The sequence below is a fragment of the Giraffa tippelskirchi genome, chromosome 11 (assembly GCF_054371585.1).
Source record: "Giraffa tippelskirchi isolate mGirTip1 chromosome 11, T2T-mGirTip1v1.2.pri, whole genome shotgun sequence".
Lineage (NCBI taxonomy): Eukaryota > Metazoa > Chordata > Mammalia > Artiodactyla > Giraffidae > Giraffa > Giraffa tippelskirchi.
The window spans coordinates 108145767-108167904 of record NC_137285.1 but is presented as its reverse complement, the minus strand read 5'-3'; the positions used below and the strand labels follow the sequence as shown (position 1 = coordinate 108167904).

Here is a 22138-nt window from a genome sequence, read left to right as displayed (position 1 = left end):
TGGGGGCTTCTATGGTGGCTCAGATGGTCAAGAATCCACCTGCAATGCAGGGGCACAGATTTGATCCCTGGGTTGGGGAGATGCCCTGGAGAAGGGCATGGCAACCCACTCCAGTATTCTTGCCTGGGAAATCCCACGGACAGACGAGTTTCACTTAGTATGGTAACATCTAGGTCCATCCATGTTGCTGCAAATTGTTGCTACAATTATTTTGTTATTTTTATAGCTGAGTAATAGTCCATTGTATATATGTACCACATCTTTATTCTATTTTTATTTTCATTATTCCAGGAGGTGGATTAAGTAAGATATTGCTGAGATTTGTGTCAAAGAATGTTCTGCCTGTGTTTCCCTCTAAGAGTGTTATAATGTCTGGCTTTACATTTAGGTCTTTGACACATTCTGAATTTACTTTTGTGCATCACTGACTTCCGTATGTTGATTTTGTATCCGGCAACTTCACTGAATTTGTTGATTACTTCTGACAGTTCTAGGATTTTGTATATATAACATCACATCATCTGAAAACACAGTTTTATTTCTTTATCTTGCCTAATTGCTCTGGCTAGAACTTTCAGAGCTTTATGTTGAATAGCAGTGGTGAGAGTGGCCATCCTTGTCTTGTTCCTGACCTTAAGGGAAAGCTTTCAGTCTTTCACTGTTGAGTGTGTTAGCTGTGGGCTTGCCATATATGGCTTTTATTATGTTTACATATGTTCCTTCTATACACAATCTGCTGAACATTTTTATCATGAAAAGATGGTATATTTTGTCAAATGCTTTTTCTGTATCTATTGAGATGATCATATAATTTTTATTCTACTCAATGTGGTATATATTTATTGATTTTTACATATTGAACCATCCTTGCACCCCAGGGATAAACCCCACTTGATCATGGTATGTGATCCTTCTGATGTGCTATTGAATTTGGTTTGCTACTGTTTTGTTGTGATTATTGACCTGTAGTTCTTTTTCCTGCAGTTTTCTTATCTGATATCAGGGTAATGCTAATCTCATAAAATGAGTTGGGAAGTTGTTAAGGATAGGTTTTAAAAGCATATGTTAATTGGGTTTGTGAGCTAATAACCTTTCCTTTTCTTTTCTTTCTTAGTTTTAACAGAGACCACATACCTGGCCCTAGGAGAAGCCAGTTTCTGTGTTTGGGGTGAGTAGGCTATTGATGTAAATGATAGTTATGACACAATGTACACAGCATATAAAAGCATGTTCAAAGTAGGGCCCTCTGATCCTGGTGACCCTGAATGTCTTCAATCCCAGTCACTTCTGTCTGCTTCCACCTTCTTTTACTATTTAGTTTTCTGGGCTATGAGTTGTTTATTTTGTTTTTTTAAAGTACAACTATATGATATTTTCTGCTTCCTTGTCTTTTGTTGTTGGAATTTGGTGCATGGAGGAACTAGTGTGTTCTTGAAGCGAATTCTCATGGGATCTTCATCAGCAGGCATTGCTGGTGCTAAGATTTCTTGAGAGGTTCCTATGTGTCAGGCTCTGTGCAAAGCACCCAGGTTCTTGGAACATATCCCATCTAGCAACCCTTTTGCAAATTCTGAGGTTATGGATGACAAAAAGAAGGTTCAGAAAGGGTTCAGATGACTTGCTTACATCATTAGAACTCTTAAGAGCATGGACTTGAACCTGAGACTGAACTTAATGCCTGTAAAGTTATCCTCCACCCTGGATGGTTTCTGACAGTGTCCTCCTCAAAACTGCCCTTCTGTGAACTTGGGTTTACTGTCTGGAGAGGAAGGATGCTGTTCCATTTGAAGGAAACCCACTCTCAGTTAAATAACATTCTCATAGCAAGCATCTCTCTCCTAGGAAACAACCTTCTGAATCTCATAACACCCTGGGGAATAGGGAGAAACACGATGCTCGCTAGGGATGTGCCTCGCTGTTCAGAAGCAAAGTCTTTCTTCTCCTCCTCCCTTCTCATCCAGTTCCATTACCGTTTACATCACCTGGTCTCCCAGGAATGCCCCCAGCACTCTTGACAAAAGGCCTCTTTGTATGGCCCAGGAGTCACTGCAGGGGAAACCACATGGTAATGTATACGATCTGTGTCAGTGAAGAGTTGGGAGATGCTGGGATCCAGTTCCTTTTGATCAGTGCTGGCCTTGAAGTTGAACCTGTGACCTGTGAATGGCTTCCATGTTTGAATAGGTCCTGATGAGGATAGGACTGTCACAGCTTTCTCACTCCTGTCAGCAGCATGCTTCCAGCCACACATGCAGGACCCATGTACTGTTCTCAGAGTCAGGTGCATCTCCAACCACCAACTAGACTGGAGCCCAGATCTCTGGGTACTCGGGTAGTATCCTTGGAACAGTATTCTTCCCGGTACACTCTCTACTCCCCAGCCTACTCTGGTCCAGGCTAGAAGAGTAGGCCTCTGCCCTGAGTCCCATGCCAAAGTCTGACTTGTTGTTCCTCTAATACTCCAGATCCAAAGCTCCACACCCCCTTTCTGCTACCTCCCCCAGTCATCAGGGTCCTGTTCTAAAGTCCCATCCAACTGGTGTGTATTTCATTTTTTCTGTCTTGGTGCTTCCCACCCAGCTCCACTGGGGCAGCTTTCTACACTCAGATGGACTTGTTACCTGTGGATGAGGCTTGTATATTAGTTACCAGCATCTCTCCTCCCTCCTGTTCAAGGTGATATGGATCTATAAGCTGTGCCTGCTTGACTTACAGTACTCTGGCTATTGGTCTTTGCCTCTTTGCTCATAACCATGTTTCTTCAATCATCTGGGTACCACTGCTTGCTTTAAAAGACCTGCTCACCTGACATAATTACTTTCAGAGGGAAATCAACTCTAGGGATTGTGCCTCTCACATGCTTGATGGGTGAATTTCACAACTAATTTATAGAATTAGATGCTTAATTTCACTCCCCTCCTGCAAACATAAAATGGTTAAATTTTTATTTTTTGTAGAGGAAAAGAAAATCTGGGATATGAACCATGTCCTGGCCCCACGGGTGGCAGTCATCCTTCTGTTCATCCTACTGATGGGGTATGTGCGAATAACCTTGGGGAGGCACTTAAGGGGGGGATTGACTGAAGACACAGTTGGCCTGGGAGGGGCTGGGTGGTATGTCAGGAAAGTCATTTCACCCATGTTGGCAGCAACCTGCTCTCTCTGCAGGGCATAGGGATGACGGCAGTTGGCACGGGGACAGTAATTTACTGCTGTTTCCCCAAGGAACAGGACAATAGTGGCCATAGTGTGGACAGGACAAAATGTGAATTATTTCAGCAGGGGATCCAACTGATTGATTAATCTTATTTCTGAGGAATGCTCATTCCTCATATTTATTAATGAAGGGGGTCACCTGAGGTCTATGCAGAGCCAAAAATGAGGATGGACGAAAAGATAACTCTCTCAGACATTAGCCAGAAACTGGCATTGCTTTGAGGTTTGGGTAAGTATTTGAAGTGAAAGGTCATGGGATGTCACAAAGAAGGAAGCTCTGCTTGGATTAGTGAATAGTTGTTCCAAATTCTGTCTTAAGAACTATGAATTTAATTCCCCACGGTAATGGTGGTGAGTATCTATTCTTCCTCAAAGACATTTTACAAATGCTTGAGTGGATTTCTTTTTTCTTACACTTAACCTGAAACTTTACTTCAGACTGACAAGGTAATGAGAACAACCAACAAAAATATTTAAACCAAATACAGGGGTGAGGAAAATCTCATTGCTTACTAAAAATAGTTAAAATATGGCTTGTTATTGTTTAGTCACTAAGTCATGTAATAATACAAAAAGCCTTTTCTATCAAGTCACTACGAAGCGCTGAGTGGATTTCTGATGGTTAATGTAATTATGTTACAACCTACAAATATTTCTTTTCAATAACAGTCTAATGAAAAAAGCAAAGGACTACTATAAAACTGATTACACAGTGCTTGACATGAAGAAAATGATCAATAAAGGTAAGTTATTATTGTCAGATGTGTCCACTACATGGGTAACTTTCAGAGGTCACTGAGCTCTCTTATATGAAAGTGGCTTGCTGCCGTCCTGGGGTTATGGCAGTAATGAATAAAGATAATTAACAGTACTTTGAAAAATCGAAAGTGACGATCCAAGTCAAGGCACCGCAGTTTCCCTTATTCACCAACAAGCTTCTGAACTGCTTGATCATTAGCTGGTGTGTGCTTCTGGCATTGCAGGTGGGTTTATTAGCCACTGAAATGGATACAGTAAAATCAGAAAACCCTAGTGAATGTGTGTTGGAGGGAGACATACTCCACAGCAATGCCAAATACACGGGAATGTTGACTTTCTCCAATTTTTTTTTTTAAATTGTAGCTTGACTTCCTCCAATATGGACAACTGTCTGTGGGCTACATCCAGTCCTTCATGTCCTTACTTAGCCTGGCCTGGTGAAGAGTACTTCCACACTGACCTCAGGAAATAGCGGTTTCAGAGAGTTACCTGTAGGTTGTATCAACACTCAGGTTGGCTGCGGCTAGCTCTGATGGAGGTATCCATGCAGGTAAGGTGTTTCCAGCAACCCATTTTGTCCACTCAAATAAGCCAGGCTCCACTCGGATCTTCAAGTGATTTTCCTGTTGTAAACCTTAGAGATAAAATGAAGATGAACAAAGTACAACTATGTTCTCATTGGAAAAGTGAATTAGAGACCAACTTGTTATAAAAATTCTGATAAATCTTCTGTTTCCTATTGGATGCTATATATAGCTTAAAGATGGTAGAAGCATGCAGGTTCAGACAAGGGTTTTTCATTGCTGTGTATCATAAACATGTGAGTATAATATTCTGGCAATACCACCATGATGTATGTGCACTTTGAATGGTTTCTGATTTTTTAAAAAATCATTATCTGGGTAGTTTGTACAGCTCTGTGACTACTATAATTCTTTATAAAGTAAGTTCCAAGATGTTCTTATCAAGAAACTTCAGAAATTCTTAGCATTTATATAATAGCTTCCATTATATTTGCATATCATATATTTATTTTATCTATTAGAAAATCGAATGTTGAATATTTGCCAATGCCAGTGCACAACTCCTGTGTTTTATGATAGTGTGATTGTTCTTGGAGTAGGAACTGGCTCTGTTTAACTCTCTGTATTGCATTTAGCCCAGTTTTTCTGTGCAAATGGAATAGATAATGCATTTGAATACATAGATGCATTCTGGCTTACTTAAGGTAAACAAATAGACGTCTCAAATATAGTGTAATTTCCTTGTTGGCTCAGCTATTTGTGGCTTATTTGTTGTTTGGTACAAGTAAACAGTCAAGCCTGTTCTAGTTTTTCTTTCAGTGAAATGAGAATGAAGAGTCCTGTAACACAGGCTTCTGTGGATTTTAGGGCAAAAGCTGAATATCTTTATATAACAATGGTGCTTTTGAAGTTATTCCAATCAACTAAAACAAGGATGATTCGTATTTCCAGACACTTAGGAGAACTGCTGCTGCTGAATAGGAGAAGCAGACAGAGCAGAGTGGGAGGAGACAATTTGTTTTAGTGCCAAAAAAAAAAAAAAAATCATGCTCCGTAAGCTCTAAATCATTGCCAGACAATAACATTTTACAAGCCTGCAATTCACTGAAGAGAGCTTTAGATTTTCAAGAAAAACATTACCTGTATATTCTCTTCATCTTGCTTCTGCTGCCAGAGTATGACTTTGGGACTTTTGCAAAGTCATCTTCTGAAAGTATCATTGCTAAACATCTCAAATTGGAAACTTCCAATTGGCTGATGTTCCCCTGAATCTAGGGTAATTTATTAGTAAGTGTCGGGTTGCCTGGTGACAGAGGGATGGACTAGCTGACCTTCATCAAGTCTCACCTTTCAAGATGTTGTATGCAGTCTGGACGCAGCGCAGGGACGGGGAGCAATAGACGTGGTCGATGATGGTGTTACTCTCCAGTAAGGCTTCCCCTGCAAAGGAAACCAGAGAAGAATCAATCTGATAATTTATACACAGCCTCAGCATGACTTTCAATGTGGAAGAGAGGGTGCCAGGCAGACCCTGCAAACCTCTCTTCTCAGATGGGGGCTCACGTGGGGCCAGCAGTTTCAGTCTCACTTTCTTTTTAATTGATTGATTGATTGATTTTTGGCTGTGCTTGGGCTTTTCTCTAGTTGCACTGGTCAGGCTTCTAACTGCAGTGGCTTCTCTTGTGACGCATGGGCTCTAGAACACAGGCTCAATAGTTGTGGCACAAGGGCTTAGCTGCTCCACAGCCTATGGGATCTTCCTGGATCAGGGTTGAACCTGTGTCTCCTGCATTGGCAAGTGGAATCTTAACCACTGAACCATCAGGGAAGTCCCAGTCTCATTTTCAACAACTCTCCTGCTCAGTATTTCTATGGAAGACCAAGGGACCCACCCCTTCTGGTCTTTCGCTTTCTCTCTCTCTGGTCCTAACAAGCAGTAAAATGCCCATCTTTCTCTCCTGGATGAAGTCCAAACATCTTCCATGGTGGTCCAAGTCTTCCACAAACTTTTCTGTCTCCAGCCTGCCAGTCTCTGCTCACAACTGATGCTCTAGAAACAAGACAGCTTATTTCCTCTGTACTGTAGATGCTGCTTCTCAAGTCTATATGACTTGATGTTGATCCTCCCACTGAGATGCTTTCCTGCCCTCCTGCTAACTTCTACTCTCTTCTGGGCTTATGTCTTCTTTTGTGCTCCCATAACACTTTGTACATAGTTGCGTTCTTGAGTAAAGCACACTCTATGATATTCATCCACTTATAAGATTCCCTGAGGGTAGGGACTCATGCTTAGATCCCTAATACCTAGTGTAGTACCTTGCACAAGGTAAGTGATCAATCCATGTGTGTTAAATGACTGAATGGGATGAGGCTGCTGGCTCTGCCTGGCGAGAAGGGACCAGACCTGCACAGAGCTGAGCATCCTGGAGACCGATTGGCCTCTATACTCTCAGCCACCCCTGGGTGCCTCCTCCTCACCCTCGCGCAAGAAGCTGACCTACCTGCCATGCTGAGCCTGACCTTGCCCCATCACTAGGCCACACGCCCCTCAATAGGGATCACACCTCGTTCACTTTGGTAAACCAAACCAGTGCCCTGAACCTAATGGTTACTTAATAAATCTCTTTTGAATTGAGGAAATGCAGTAATCGTAGGAAAGCCATCGCCAGTGTCCTTGGCATATCCACCAGAGCCAGTCTTTGGAAGAAGTAGCCAGGAAAGGCTCTGTGGTCACTCTGGGACACTTACCCACGAGTCTGGCTTGCATACATCCAAACACCGTGATTGGAGCATCTTTCTCGTAATCCCGGAAACCGCCGCTCCGCTGAGGTAAACTGTGAGGCATGTTCAGGTTGGTGCGTATGTAGCGGCCTGGAAAGAAATGTCAGACCAAGGCGACGTGAGTTTCTTGTTTCCTTAGGACTTCTAGTGCCGACCCTGCCAGCCCCTCCACCTCCATTCCCTTTCGTCCAAAGAGACTGAACTGAGCTCTCTAGAAAATACTGACACTCTTCCTTTGGCAGAGTGTCTTCGAATCCATGCTTCCATTCTGCTGACAAAAGTGACAAGAGGTAAGTCTGTTTTTTTCTTTAATAACTAGTATTCTTTTTTCTTTTTAAAGTCTTTACTGAATTTGTAACAGTATTGCTTCTGTTTTATGTTTTGTTTCTTTTGGCCACAAGGCATCTGGGATCTCAGTTCCTGGACCAGGGACCCAACTTCCAGCTTCTGCATTTGGCAGGCACAGTCTTTACCACTGGACCAGCAGGGAAGGTCCCAAGAGACGGTTTTTAAATGAAAGTAACAACCAGACACTCCAAAGCAGGTCAGGTTCTCTGAGATGCAAGCCTATCTTAGACAAATGAAAATGGAACCAAATGAGCCCGGGTAACTTACTGGAAGGAGTTCTGTACATGGAATCAGGACACCTGCGTCTGCCTCTGTACTATGGCTGTGGGCAAGACATCTGCCTTTTTTGGTCCATGGTGTCCCAGTTGATAGGGGAGAGAGAAGTGTTCTTGCCTCCAGTCTAACACTCCAGACTATCAGGAAGTACTTACAGTGTGACAGCTAAGAGGCATTTTCTACAACACAATGACTCCATCTAGATAAATGTAGCTTGACTCTGCCCCCTAGAGGCTGTGAGAGGTATTCCAATGCTGAGCAGGCCAACCTACCACTCACCTTTGGCATCAAAGCACTGGGATAGCCAGTACTTTCCAAACACAACATCCATCCTCTCACCATGCCGACACACGAAGAGGCATCTCTTCTGAGGGCCCGGCTGGCTGCTGATCCTCAGAGGCTGTGGACAAAAAAAGGCTGTAAGTAAGGGTGGGGGCACACAAGGAAGTAGACATGTCTCAAGGCTGGGTGCTGGGTGAGCTGGGCTCTAGAATAAGTCTCACTGTTTGATTGGAATAAGCCCCTTAAGTACCCTGGATTTAAGCTGGCCTGTCTATAAGATGGGGGTAGTAAGCCTCATCTACTGACCTCGAAAGCTATTCTGAGGCTTAAATGAGATGAATTGCAGGTACTCTGCAAAATAAGGGTTATGAAAGTGGTTGTATCGTTACTGTTGCTGTTCATAGGCGTAACACCTGGCTACTGCTGAACAGGAAGGCAACCTGAGTTACAGCTGAGAGGCTACACTAGCCAGTATGGAGAGACGCCATCTAGGGAACAGCTTCTTCCCCTAAGGAGATGCTTCATCAGGTTCTTCAGGAGGCGAGAGCTTTCATTACCACAAATACACCTGCCTAATCACCACCACATGGTGGTAAGGCCATGTGGTCCGTAGTCTCCTCCAGTCAGAAGGTCTTGCTTTGCCAGTTTAATCACAGGTTAGGCTTTGTTGTCCGGCTGCCCGTACGACCGTGTTCCTGGAAATGGCTTGAGGACAACAGCTACCTCTGGGTGATGAAATCGGCAAGTCCAGTCAAAGGCTTGTTTGAATGACCCTGGTTTCTATCACTGCTGGGTGGATCCTTATGGATGTTTCTAGATTTCTTCTTTCTGATGGAGGCAGCTCTTGCCAGCTTCCTCAGGGGCGGCCAACTCCTGTGGGCTTGGCATTGGCCAGTACAGTACACACACTTTACATGTGCTTCCTGTTGCCCTGGCAAGGTTGGTATATGGGATGGTGGTGTGGTCTTTCCCACTGCCTCTCCTACTGCTTGGAGAAGGCAATGGCACCCCACTCCAGTACTCTTGCCTGGAAAATCCCATGAACGGAGGAGCCTGGCGGGCCGCAGTCCATGGGGTCACTGAGTCGGACACGACTGAGCGACTCCACTTTCACTTTCACTTTCATGCCCTGGAGAAGGAAATGGCAACCCACTCCAGTACTCTTGCCTGGAGAATCTCAGGGACGGGGGAGCCTGGTGGGCTGCCGTCAATGGGGTCGCACAGAGTCGGACACGACTGACGTGACTTAGCAGTAGCAGCTCCTACTGCTTCCTAATTCAAGTTCCGGACTCGAGCCAGTGTCAGCTAGTCTCTCGTTCCTTAACACCCTTGAACTTGCATTTGGCTTTGTATTAATATATACTGTTCAAAACCACCCTTCCCTGGAATGGATAAAGATGTGGCACACATATACGACAGAATGTTACTCAGCCATTAAAAAGAATGAAATAAATAATGCCATTTGCCACAACACGGATGGACCCAGAGATTGTCATACTAAGTGAAGTTAGTCAGACAGAGAAGGAGAAATATAGTATGACATCCCGTATATGTGGAATCTGAAAAGAAATTATACAAATGAACTTATTTACAAAAGAAAACAGATGAAAGAGAAAACAGACATACAGACTTATGAGAACAAACTTATGGTTGCCAGGAGGAACAATGTGGGGAGGGGATAATTAGGGAGTTCGGGATGGATGTGTGCGTGTGTGTTCTGAGTCACTTAAGTCGTTTCCAACTCTGTGTGACCCCATGGACTGAAGCCCACCAGGCTCCTCTGTCCATGGGATTCTCCAGGCCAGAATACTGGAGTGGGTTGCCATTTCCTCCTCCAGGGGATCTTCCCAACCCAGGAATAGAACCCACATCTCTTGTATCTCCTGCAATGGCAGGCAGGTCCTTTACCACTAGCGCCACCTGGGAAGCCCTTGGGATGGATGTGTACTCTCTGCTGTATTTAAACTGGGTAACCAGCAAGGACCTGCTGTATTAGCACAGGGAACTCTGCTCAATGTCATGTGGCAGCCTGGATGGGAGGGGGGTTTGGAGGAGAATGGATACATGTATATGCATGGTTGAGTCCCTTTGCTGTCTACCTGAAACTATCACATTGTTAACTGGCTATACTCCAGAATAAAAAGTTCTTTTAAAACTCAAAACCCCCTTCCCGCCATCTTTCTGGCATATATCAGACATACACTGAGCATTCACTATGTGCCAGGTACTGTACTAAGAACCGTATTCTTATTTCCTTTAATCTTCACAATGCCCTGTGAAATAGACACTTCAGGTGACCCTTGAACAACTTGGGTTTGAACTGCATGGGGTCCAACTAATACACAGCCTTTTTTTTTCAAAAGTAAATACTACAGTACTCTACGATCTGCAGAGCGTTGAATCTGAGGTTGCAGAATGGTGGATAGGAGGGTACCACACTGGGTAGACGGAGGGCCAGCTCTAAGTTACAGTTCCTCCACCGCTTGGAGGTTTGGCACTCCTAACCCTTGGGTTGTTCAAGGGCCCACTGTGTTACTCTTTATAGAGAACACGACCCTCGCTCTGCGGAGCAGTCTTCCTTACTAGTCTAGACCCAGAAGCTGGTAATCGTTGTCAGTACCACCCACCTGACTCTTAGTCTTAAATTTCTATCTTTTAGGATCGTGTGCCCTGAGAGATCGGTAACCCTTTCAGGAGAGAGAAGTCAATGCCTCACCCTTTGTGAAAAAAAAAGGTGCTCAGTGACTCCTGAGCAGAGTTGAGGATGTGGCCCTGATGGTCAGCCCTACCTGGGTGGGCTGGCAGATGATGGTGAGGGGCGTCGAGTCCCCCAGGCCCTGGTCCTCATACTGCCGCCTCTCCAGGATGCCGTCCCCAAACGAGAGCACGTTGGAAGAGGATGTGTTTAAGATGGAGTAAGAGCTGTGGAGGGAGACAAGGAAAATGTTAGCTGAGGAGGAACGTCTTTTTAAAATTTTTTCATTGAAGTATAACTGACAATATTATATGAATTTCAAGTATACAACACAGTGATTGGATATTTTTATAAGGAACACCCTGTTTCATACTGAAGTCTTGCAGGTAATAAATCAGGGGTGGATGGATTTCTGTGCTTGGAACAGACATGTTCATCCCTCTGGGCAGGGACGGAGCCTGCGGTGCTGGGCTCATTCGGGTGCCACGGGCCTGGCTGGCACCAGAGGCATGCTGCAGAATAATGAGTTATCAATTCTGCACCATTGTTTCCAGCTCTCTTTCTGGCTCCAAAGAAATAAACAATTCCTGCTGCCTTTAATCTTTTCCACGGTGATTTCCATCTGAACTGACAAAGGAGCGGGAAGATTCTGACCCTCCCTACCACTTTGCCTGTGGCTCCAAGTGAAGCCACAGAAGCCCCTGGCTATCACCCCCTACGCCACCTCCTTCCGTCTCCAAACCCCTCTCCGTCTCAATCACACCTCCAATAAGAGGACTAAATACAGCATTTTTGCAGAGGACACCATTCTCACCAGCTGTGTAGGGCTACGAGCCAAGAGTTCTTGTTTCTGGATGTAACACTGACTATAGAAGCCCCCAAAGAGGTCTTGCTGAAAGACAGGCAGCAGATCGTGCCATGTTTAAATTATTCTGATTAGCAAAGCTTCCAAAAAGCTTTATCTAATAAAACACTGCAATTCAAATATGGTTGTTAGGCAAATGCGATGGACAGTTCCTCCTGCATCAATGGGTGGTGTCGAGGGAGAACATTTTAATTTTAGATTTCTTGCTGCTTTATAACCAGGATAAAGTTCCATATGTACAAAACAGCACTGAATCTAACACAACCATTAGCTTTCTGGTTATTCTTTTTTTGTTATTTCTAAGGAAATCTTGTGCCACTCACAGTCTCTTAGACTGGCTGTTTTCATTTTAAACTGAGACCCTCCTAAACATCACAGAGTTAAAGAAAATTCAGTTTCACTGTCTGATTCATCAAAGCTCCAGGGCCCGAAATGTCTGGATCTATGGAATCATCCTGACATCGTGCTTGTACATGTTCCCGGATTTCTGCACTGTTAACAGCTGTGAAGGCACTGACCGGATCCCTTCTCCTTCAGCTCAGCTGGCAAGGAGACTGCCAGCCGCCGCCGCTTCTCAGGCGTCACTGTAATCAAAGGTCCCGACTCACTGAGACAGCGTGAGGCTGACAGTTCCAGTCAGACCACAGTCCGATGAGGTGCAGAGTAGAGAGGACAATGCACCTGATACCCGAATTACCACGGGAACGCCTCCCGAGGAGGAGGACTGGTTAGCTCACCCCAACTCAGAGGCTTCTGCCAACTGACATGTGTCTGGAGATAGAACCAAGTGAGGTGCTCTCACAAAGGTGGTAGGAAAATATTTACTTAGGAGGGACTCAGAAAACTGAGAAGGACAGAGGAAGAAGAGTCGTGAAGGGTCGCTGACCCCCAAGTCCCTACCTGATGCTGGGATCCCCTCTGCAATTTCTCAGCAAGTCAGCAGGTCCTACCCGAGGAGCCCTGTGACTCTCCCTCCCCTGGGCTACCTGGGATTGGGGGTGAAACAAGACTATCTGATAGCCTCTCTGAGTCATTTCCACTTCTGGGGTAAACAGGAAAGTGCTACTCTTCTATAGGATCACTGCAGTGGAAGGGACATCTGATTTGGTGAGCACGTAAGAGAGGACTAGGAGAGACAAGTTAGAGAAAAATAACCACCATAAAGCTAATGGCTATTTTAGACCCAATGCTGTTTTACACATGGCACTGATCCCTAAGAAGCAGTGTTCACAGATACCTACGAGGGAAATGCAATTGTTATCTTCATTTCATAGATTAGCAAACTGAGGCTCAGAGAGGTCATGCAACTTGGCCAAGGTCACACAGCTAGTGCGTGGGAGAGTCAGGATTTGAATCCAAGACTACTGGAATAAAAACTCAAATTCTTAATTATGGCATCCTAACACCTAATACATTAGTATTTCCCCATTCTCAGCTGGGTAGGCTGTGGAAGCTGGTAGTGAAATTTCAGACACAGTTCCCCAAATAAAGGGAGGTGACACATTGACCTCCCTGGGATCCATGGACTGAGGTCACTGAGGCTGCCCCCCTGCTTCAGCTGAGCTCTAACTCTGGTAAGAGCGGTCTGGATGCAAAGACCTGAACTGGGTCAGCAGAAATTCCCCTACATGCTCTCTGTCCACAGTCAACCCTACTGGTAAGAATGATCTGGGAGCTGGATATCATCAAATTGATTATGTTTCTTCATGAATATTGTGCTTCACTTGTTTTTTTTTATAGGGATAAAATGGTTACTTTGGGGACTTCCCTGGCGGTCCAGTGGTTAAGACTCTGAGCTTCCAAGGCAGCAGGGCACGAGTTCAATCCCTGGCTGGGGAACTAAGATCCCACATGCTACATGACATGGCCAAAAAAAAGCCCAACCAACCAAACAAAAAACAATGGTGACTTTGGGAACCCAACTTAGAAACATTTCTGAAGAAGCAAAGGTCTGGGGAACACGAGGCAGCTTTGACCTTCCATTCTGAGCCACAAAGTGCTGGATGTTCATGAGGTGGGGGTGGGAAGGAAGAGGGAGGCTTGCTGGAGAGGGTTATTAGGGAAGAAGATACTCTTTCTCATCACCGGGTTTGTGGTTTGCCCGCTGCTAATCAGGGGAGGGGACTGTCTTTTCTTTTTTCCCTTTAGGCAAAACACTCAGTGAAATTGCCCGTCTCTGCTTCTCTTTTATGACAGTAATAACAACATTACATACCATGCAGCTGGTGTTCAGAGCTTCCGGCTCTCAGCCACGTTGGCACATAGCAAGAACAAGAGGGAGGGAAACAAACCAGCATGCACACCCTAGCCAGATGCCCAGATGCACCAGGGAAGGGCTGGCTTTGAACTTCTCAGATTAAGAAACATAAAAGAGGAACAAAAGGCACCTATCAGGACAAAGCTGGCGACGCACCAGAGGCCACTCTCAACGTGAGAGCAGGCTGGTCTGGGGGTAAAGCAGGAGTGAGGGGTGGGTGGAAAGCTATCACTCCACAGAAGACCTGGGTGGGGAAGGGACCTCCTGCCTTTCTCAGGCTCTGGAGGTTACTCATTTCCACAGAAATGGTCTCTGTCATCTAGGCATTCATGTGCCAGGTCTGAGGACTGGCTCAGGCAGTTAGGTCCCCTGACCTTGGCAGATCTGTTCACTACTGGCTGGCTGGCATAGTGGGAATCTATCCTGCTTCTCTGGGGAGTCTATGCAATGACCCAGGACAAAGTGGAGAGAAGCCCCAAAGCCATAAAGACTCGGTGGTGGGATGACCCATACTGAGGCCTGAAGAGATGTCCCCTAAGCAGCCTGTTTAGTCTCTGATCGAGTACTCTGACAGATGTTCCAGCCGTCGGGGCAGGCGGGGTGAAGCAGGGCACGCCGTCTCCCACTTTTCCCATGCCCCAGCTCCGCCCTTCCCTGAACGTCTGGGACCAAGAGCACTGGACTCTACGTACTGCTACTGCTGCCCTGTGTGTCCCGCCACCTCCTCAAAGGCCACAGTGTTCTTCGAAAAGCAGCAGGCAGAGAACCTGGCATGGGCTCACCCGTGAAATATCCAGGTGCTGCACTCGTCAGCCTTGGTGATGTAGTTCTCCGGCAGGAGTCCGGAGCAGCCGGTGGTCAGGGATGTGCCATAGATCCAGCCCTCGCTGGTGCTGGTCTGCTCCATGGGCGACATGAAGATGAAGTCCCCGGGGACCAGCTCCAGCTCGTCGTCGTTCTGCGGGGTGTAGGGGTAGATCACCTGTAATGTCTGGAAGAGGAGGAGAGGGACGCGTGAGGCCCATGGCTGACCAGCTCTGCTGGGCGCCTCAGGGCCCGCCTGTGTGCTGTGCTCTCGCCCACAGGCACCTCTGGGCTCTGCAGGCACGAGTCGGTCTGGATTCAGATCACAAGGTGTTTCTTCTCCTCTCAGGGTGTGCTGCTGCTTCTGGCTGGTTCCAGACTTTCCTTCAGGCATAGCTTTGCTTCAAAAGACATGGCTTTTAGAAATTCATATGAAAACCTGTAGGTTCTCCAGTAAACTGCTTTACAGATGGGTTTGGACCTCGTTTTCCCTACTCTGTCTGCCAGGTCAATGCCATGAGAGACCTTGGACACACAGCTCGTGGAAAGGAGTCTTCCATGCAATGTCACCAACGCCCAGATGAGAGACTGCTAGGAAGGCTTTGGGGATGAAGTGATCTCCTCTCCATGTAACTGAGCAGCTCAAATAAGACATGGTCCTGCCTTCAAAGAGCTTTCTTTAAACCTCCATGTTTAACAAAGACCTCAAAAGAAAAATATCTTTCACAGCCATCAGTGTCCTGTGTATAACCAGCTCTTGTCAGTCAACAAGTGAAGACCACGTGTTCCCACTTCGGGCTCAGAAAAAGCCCCTCGGGCCAACCCCAGGCCATGTGACTTGTCTGATTTATTCCACATTTTGCCTCCTTTTCTGGTATACAGAAATATCACAGGCAGAGGTATGAAGATACTTTGGAAAACATCTATTAATATTTTACTACTTTTCTGTTAACAGCAGGAGACCTCAATAGTAAGGAAAATATTTTTCTATGTGTTTCTTAAGGGGACACTAAGACAGAGCTGTTTTATCAGCTTTTCCTTCAATCCTGAAGCCACTAGAGGAAGGCTAAGTATTCTGGTTCCCACGTACGGGTTTTTAACTTTGTTTCGCCTGTTTTTTTCTCATCTGCAGCGGCTTCCCTGGTGGCTCAGACAGTAAAGAAGCTGCCTGCAATGCTGGAGATCCGGGTTCAAACCCTGGGTCAAGAGGGCATGGGAACCCACTCCAGTATTCTTGCTTGGAGAAGACAGACTAACCTGGTGGGCTACAGTCCATGGGATTGCAAAGAGTTGGACATGACTGAGCGGCTAACATTTCATTTTCTCATCTGTAAAATAATACTTGGACTATAAAAGTTAAATGAGTCAATCTAAGAAAACTCCTGAGGACTCTGGTACACAGAGGAGGCATAATTATTTCTATTGAACCACGACACCTGGCTTTCAAGGGGTTATCTTTCCGTCAAGCTGATGCTAACCCCTAAAGCCTATGCTAGGTAGGCCTGTGAGCTAATCAGCTCCTTGGGGTCAAGGTGATCCATCAGAACATGTCATAAAGAATTTCCTTCTGGAAATCTCTAATGAAAGGAGCCAGTAAAAATGATTTTTACCCCCAGAGAATGAACGTGATAATGCACAGAACTTGACTGCCCCACTGGATTTCTGACATCCCTTTTATTTAGGGCACCCACTTCCTCTCTGAATCCTCACTCCAGCATCTATCGGCTCTAGATCTTCCATCCTGTCGCCTCCCCACTCCTCAGCCACATACAAACTCAAACCACATTTCCAAAATGAACCAGGAAGGTTTTTTTGCTAGGTTGTTAAAAAACAGCTTAAGGAAAAAGAAAAAAAAATTCACAAACAACCACTTAAATCTCTAAGCTAGGTATGTGATGAGACACCAAAAGGAATGTTGCTTTTCCTGGAACAGGGTGGAGAGAGGCACCGAGTCACAGGGAACAAGTCTAAACTCAGGTTCCTTAGATGCTCAAGCGCAGCACAGTCTTGGGTAATGATGCCTTTGACTCAGCGGCATGCCTTTTTTTTGAGAAACTCAAAAATGACAGAGAAGACCTCATCCCTCCTTTCACTTGGGGGTGAGTCTTATGGCTCTAGGAGCCAGAAGGGAGGTCAAGGCATAGAAAGGAGCAGAGGGGACAACTCCTAGGCAGAGAGCAGGTGGACAACAAGGAGCTTTGATTTACTGAATAAGCAATAAAGGAAATCAAGGCACTGCAGCAAATCTCAAATTATAACTGGTGCTCAGGTCCCCAGAGTTCTTTCCGGCTCACCGAAAGCACATGGCATGCAAAAGCCAGCCCAAGTTTGGGAGATCTCAGGACACACTGCCTAGTTTTGTCCTGAAAGTGTTAGTCACTCAGTTGTGTCTGACCCTTTGCAAGTCCATGGACTGTAGCCCACCAGGCTCCCCTTCCCATGGGATTCTCCAGGCAAGGATACCAGAGTGGGTTGCCATTCCCTTCTCCAAGTTTTGTCCTACATGATACTTACTCTCTTATGTCTAGCATCTACTTGTAAGAATTCTTGAGTCTATTTCAAGTGTGTTTTCCTTCCTTCCTACTTGGGGACTAAGCTCAAAGTTTGCTACCCTAGGAAGAGCAGGTACAGCCCTTCGTGATGATAGGAACTGACCCCCTTTGCCTTTGAAGCCCTTTTTACAGCTGTGGCAGTTTTGTTGTTGTTGCTGCAACCTCTCTTATGGCCTCTAGCCCATGCCAACAGTCTGGCAAAATGTCATCACTGTTTTGCACACATGAACTAAGGACTGGGTTTACTGTCTAGAAGTTGTTAAAGCGAATCTAACTATTGCTAAAATGGGGAGTCAGGATTTGAAGCCATGTGTGCTAGACTTCAAAATCTATGCTTTTTCTAGAACTCTGTCCTTCCTCTAGGTTTCCAGTGCTTGGCACATAAAACTAGCATGGCACACTGAACGTGGAAGAGACAGTGTGAAGCACAAGCAGGCACTTGCAAGCCCACAACAAGTTAGCACCTGAACAGCAGAGGGGTGAGATCTCGGAAGATTCCTAAGCTTCCCTTGCTAACTGTTCTTGCCTAAACCACTTGCCTTCTTTGGACATCTGTTACCTCACTGGACTCATCACCCAATCCTGACTCCTGAGCACAGGAGGAGGTAGAAGGGAAGGTGAATTTTATATATGCAGAAGGCTCAGGTAAAACCAGATGACCCTGGAGGGAGAGCTTGATCAGGAGGAACAGTAATAAATGAGCTTTTACAGATAAGAGATAAAAAGAGGCCATGTTATTTTTAGAAAATAATTCCTGTGGGCACTAGCTGCCTCATTCCCTCGGTGCCAAATGAGCAGAATGTGGGTCAGGCAGAAAAGCAATTACCCTCTGAGTTAACTGGAGGGCAGTGTTGATTAGAAGATACTCCTTGGAAAGTTCCATCGCCACCTCCCTTCTCTTAGAAAGGTGACTTCTCACAGCCCATTGGCATACCACCCTTGACAGTTTTTCCCCTGCCCTCGGAAGGAATCCATTCAGCCACACCTCTTTTGTTCTATTTAGGGCTCATGCAAAGCAAGTCCAGGAGATGTCAGAATTTTGAAGGAAGGCTAAGCCCAGTCTCCTTGCTGTGTCTTTACAGAAACTTGCATCGAATGACTTGGAAGGAGGATGTGACCGCCCCATCAGCAGAGCCAGACAAAGCCACACATCCCTGACCCTCTCGGACCCCATGGACCTCAATCACGGGGTGGCTCTTCCCACCACATTCAAATCAACAATGAGGTCGCCTGACCTAGACCCTGAATCTCTTCATAATTTTTAAAAAAATGTCTAAAGGATGTTAAAAGTCTATATAAACAAAAATATCAGTTCTTCTGCTGCTGAAAAACTAGGAAATTAATTATGTGTCACAAATGTAGTTAAACCAGAGGACAATTTTTGCAGACTGTGGTCTCCTTTTAGGTGGGTTACCCATCTTGACTGATCAGAACCTCTGGCTTTTGGCTTCGGTTCTGGCCCTAAGTTGCTCTTGAGCTTTGGACGAGTCACTGAATTCCTGTATCTCAGCTTCTCTTTCAGGAAAAAAAGGACGGCACGACTCTTTAGAAGTGGTGCATGCTGATCCTGGAAAGCAATGCGAGTTCCCTCAAAAGAAGGATGCCAGCACCGTGCCAGTTGTTCCACCTGTCCTGGGATTCATATCCTCTTATGCCTCCTGTGTGACGCACACACACTGTCCTGATATTTGGTCCGTGCCTTCATTCCATATGCATCTGTTCTCTCTTCCCCACTGGACTCAAACTCCTTGAGGAGAGGACGTTTTAAAATTTTAGTAAGTTCCAGGGTAACCTGCGTGCCACAGCAAATACCTGTTAACTATGTGTTCACAGGTTTTCTTTTGTATTTAGTTATCTTTCTCACCTAAGATCAGGGTGTTGTCTTCTACCTATTAATCCTGTGAACAGATAGAATATTTTAAAATTTACCGACCTGCTTTTCTATCGATTCTCCTGTTTCATTTCTATACTATTCCAGTAAGGTTGGCAGGGCAGGCAGAACAGTGGGGAATATTACACAGCTTAGCCACTTGGGACCCAGAGACAAGAGATGCACGCTTACAGATTCCCAGTGAGCCGGCCAGCGCTTGGATGAAAGCCCAGGCCGGCGGACTCCCGGTCCAGTGCTGGCCCCACTGCTTTCCTCGGGTGTCCGTCTCCCCTCAGCAGCAAGTGCTGCTGGTGCTGACGGCGCCCGGCACCCCCGGCAGGGGCAGGAGCCCCAGTGAGATGTTACCTCGTGGTTAGCAAATCGGATATCCCGGGAAAATATGGTGGCCACCCAGTCACACCCGAGTTTGACGTCGATGTTCTGGGCGAGCTTCTCCAGGGTGGGCAGGTGGCTGGCTTGGAAGTGGTAGGCCAGGGTCACGTGCAGCTGCTTCTTGTGGGGTTCCACGTGCACTTCTAGAGGAAGGAGGGGACAGGCAGTTGGTGCATTGCAGTGATGGAGACACGACGAAGAACACAGAATGGTGCCCTGATAAAACTGCTTCCCAACAAGTAGAGGAGGGAGCCCCCCGGTCAGACAAAAGTTGTTTCCCTCTTTCACAGCAGCTGAATAAGAGTGGGTGGGGATGTAACAACCCAGAGTCCAAGACAGAAACAGCCACGTGTCTGGCTTTTCTGGATCAGCTGGGAGGCAATCGTTTTGATTGTTGGCTGCTCACAACAAATCCAGATGAGTATCACTGGCCCCACCATTCAGATGAGGAAATCGAGACCTAAAGGGATGAGCTAAGTATGGAGCAAATTTTGTCATCCTGCGACTCCCAAAGCTGAATCGTCTTTGTTTTGAAATCAAGTCTCTCAGCTTCTGGGTGGCTCTGATGGAGAAATGGGGGGGGGGGGGGGAGATGGATTACTTTCAAAGTTTAAAACATTTTGGACCAGATTATTCTTTGTAGCAGGGATGTCTTGTACATTATTAAGTCTTGAGCTGGATCCCTGGCCCCCACCCACCAGATGCCAGCAGCACCCCCAAAGTTGTGACAACCAAACAACTCCAGAGACTGCCAAGTGTACCGGGGTGGGAGGAGGGGGGCAAAATCACCCCTGATTAAGAGCCACAGGTTTCAAGTATGCAGACCATCTAAGACACCCTAAAAAAACAAACCAGCCTACCTACACAAGACAATGCCTTTTGTCTTTCATATGGCGTCTTTCAGTTGGGGAGAGTCATTTACTGTCCAAGCTGGAACACTGAAGAAGATACGACCGAAGGGAATTCCAGAAATCAAGGGGCTTGCTCTAGTCACACAGAGATGGAAGTAGATTTGGGCCTCCGGGGGGTTTTGACCATGCTGTGTTGCATGCAGTAGTTAGTTCCCCAACCAGGGATCAGCCCTGGGTTGGTGGCTTTGAGTACTTTTTCTGTTATACTGCATTGTGTATCTTTGGTGTAAAAGCTCCTGAGGTGAGGGCTCTGTGTCTTGTTTGTAGATTACAAGAACCCCTCCTCCTCCCTTGCTCAGCAGGCACCCCCGTGGACTTTCTGTATTTGTTAAATGAGTGAATACACACAAATGAATCTCCCTAAACCACCAAGGATGAAGGATGACACTTCACCTACTCACTGGTGGAATCTGGTTCTGCCACACCTCTGAATACCAAGGCACAAGTTCTAAAGACCTGTCCAGGCTGGGCCAGTGGGTGAGGGAGGGCCAGCCAGTTCTCCGAGTCACCAGCAGGGGGCAGCACCAGGGCTGAGATGCCAGCCTGGCAAGCCCGTTCTTGGGGAGATGGCTCAGACATTTGGTGGGGAGCTGGTTCACCCCCTTCCTGGCAGGAAAGCCAGCAAGGGCCCGCCATATGCGCTTTATAAATCAGCCGCGTCCTGGCTGAGACCTGCTTTACTCATTGGGGAGGGACTGGGATTTTGTGGCTACATCAGACTTGGTTCTTGTGGGAGTTTTAGTGGTTTTGACAACAGCTACTGTGGGATGAAAAAGAGCCGTTTCCCTGAGGTGGAGGGATGGGAACAGGAAATAATCTGCCGATGATGCCATTTGTCTGAAATATTAAGTGTCTGTGAAGCGGGCAGGCTCCACCCAAGTCAGCAGAGATGAGCCCTGGGGGGTGACGGGGTGGGGTAGGGGTCTAAGGAGACCCGGCTCCCAGTGCATAGAGGTGACCTAAGGGCCCAGGTCCCTCCGAGAGTGCAGAGCTCGCTGAGTCTGGGCCCTCACCACACTCTTCCTAGAGTCCTGCGCCCTGTTTGGAGATTTTCTGCTAAAGGACCCTCAGCAAAAGGGCCTGAGATGAAAGTCACTCAGTCATGTCTGACTCTTTGTGACCCCATGGACTGTAGCCCACCAGGTTCCTCTGTCCATGGAATTCTCCAGCCCAGAACACTGAAGTGGGTAGCCATTCCCTTCTCCAGGGGATCTTCCCAACCCAGGGATCAAACCCAGGTCTCCCACATTGCAGGTGGATTCTTTACCAGCTGAGCTACCAGGGAGGCCCTAAAAGGCCTGAGCCGGGGATGAAAACAGCAGCTAGGGACATGGGCCGGTGAGGTGGAGGCCAAAGGTCAGGAGCCCAGGGAGCAGACGGTAGGGCTCCGCCAGCTCCGCGCTCAACACCCAGGACCCCGGTGGGCACACGCTCACGGCCTCGGCTCTGGTCAGGGTGCTGTCCCCCCCGCTGCCCCCCAAATGCCCCGCTCCTTCCTGCCTGTGCTTGTGCTGCCCTCCTGCAGGGCCCTACGCCCGTCTGCCGGATCGACACCTTCCTGGGGTGCCTTTTTGCTCCTCTGTGAAGGGGGCCCTGCTCCACCCC

The 22138-nt window shown here is 46.7% G+C and overlaps 1 protein-coding gene and 2 long non-coding RNA genes across 7 annotated transcripts in view; 2 read left to right on the top strand and 1 right to left on the bottom strand.

Moving 5' to 3' along the window:
- The window catches only part of LOC145526219 (uncharacterized), a 40865-nt gene extending 35322 nt beyond the window's left edge, over positions 1 to 5543 (top strand). The window contains exons 3-6 of the long non-coding RNA XR_014068774.1: positions 1115 to 1168; positions 2958 to 3036; positions 3886 to 3959; positions 4339 to 5543. This is a non-coding gene — a long non-coding RNA (uncharacterized LOC145526219). The remainder of the gene's footprint in view (positions 1 to 1114; positions 1169 to 2957; positions 3037 to 3885; positions 3960 to 4338) is intronic.
- The window catches only part of UBASH3B (ubiquitin associated and SH3 domain containing B), a 147612-nt gene that overhangs the window by 7268 nt on the left and 118206 nt on the right, over positions 1 to 22138 (bottom strand). For all 5 annotated transcript variants that reach the window (XM_081541334.1, XM_081541333.1, XM_081541335.1 and 2 more), the window contains exons 5-11: positions 19596 to 19765; positions 14786 to 14994; positions 10976 to 11108; positions 8184 to 8304; positions 7248 to 7370; positions 5847 to 5939; positions 4465 to 4609 (exon numbers count right to left, since the gene is read on the bottom strand). In XM_081541334.1, coding sequence (XP_081397460.1) covers positions 4465 to 4609; positions 5847 to 5939; positions 7248 to 7370; positions 8184 to 8304; positions 10976 to 11108; positions 14786 to 14994; positions 19596 to 19765 — 994 coding nt within the window. The remainder of the gene's footprint in view (positions 1 to 4464; positions 4610 to 5846; positions 5940 to 7247; positions 7371 to 8183; positions 8305 to 10975; positions 11109 to 14785; positions 14995 to 19595; positions 19766 to 22138) is intronic.
- On the top strand, positions 6852 to 11481 carry LOC145526220 (uncharacterized). Its single transcript, XR_014068775.1, has 4 exons — positions 6852 to 7328; positions 7420 to 7570; positions 7682 to 7824; positions 10846 to 11481. It is a non-coding gene; the product is annotated as an uncharacterized LOC145526220 (long non-coding RNA).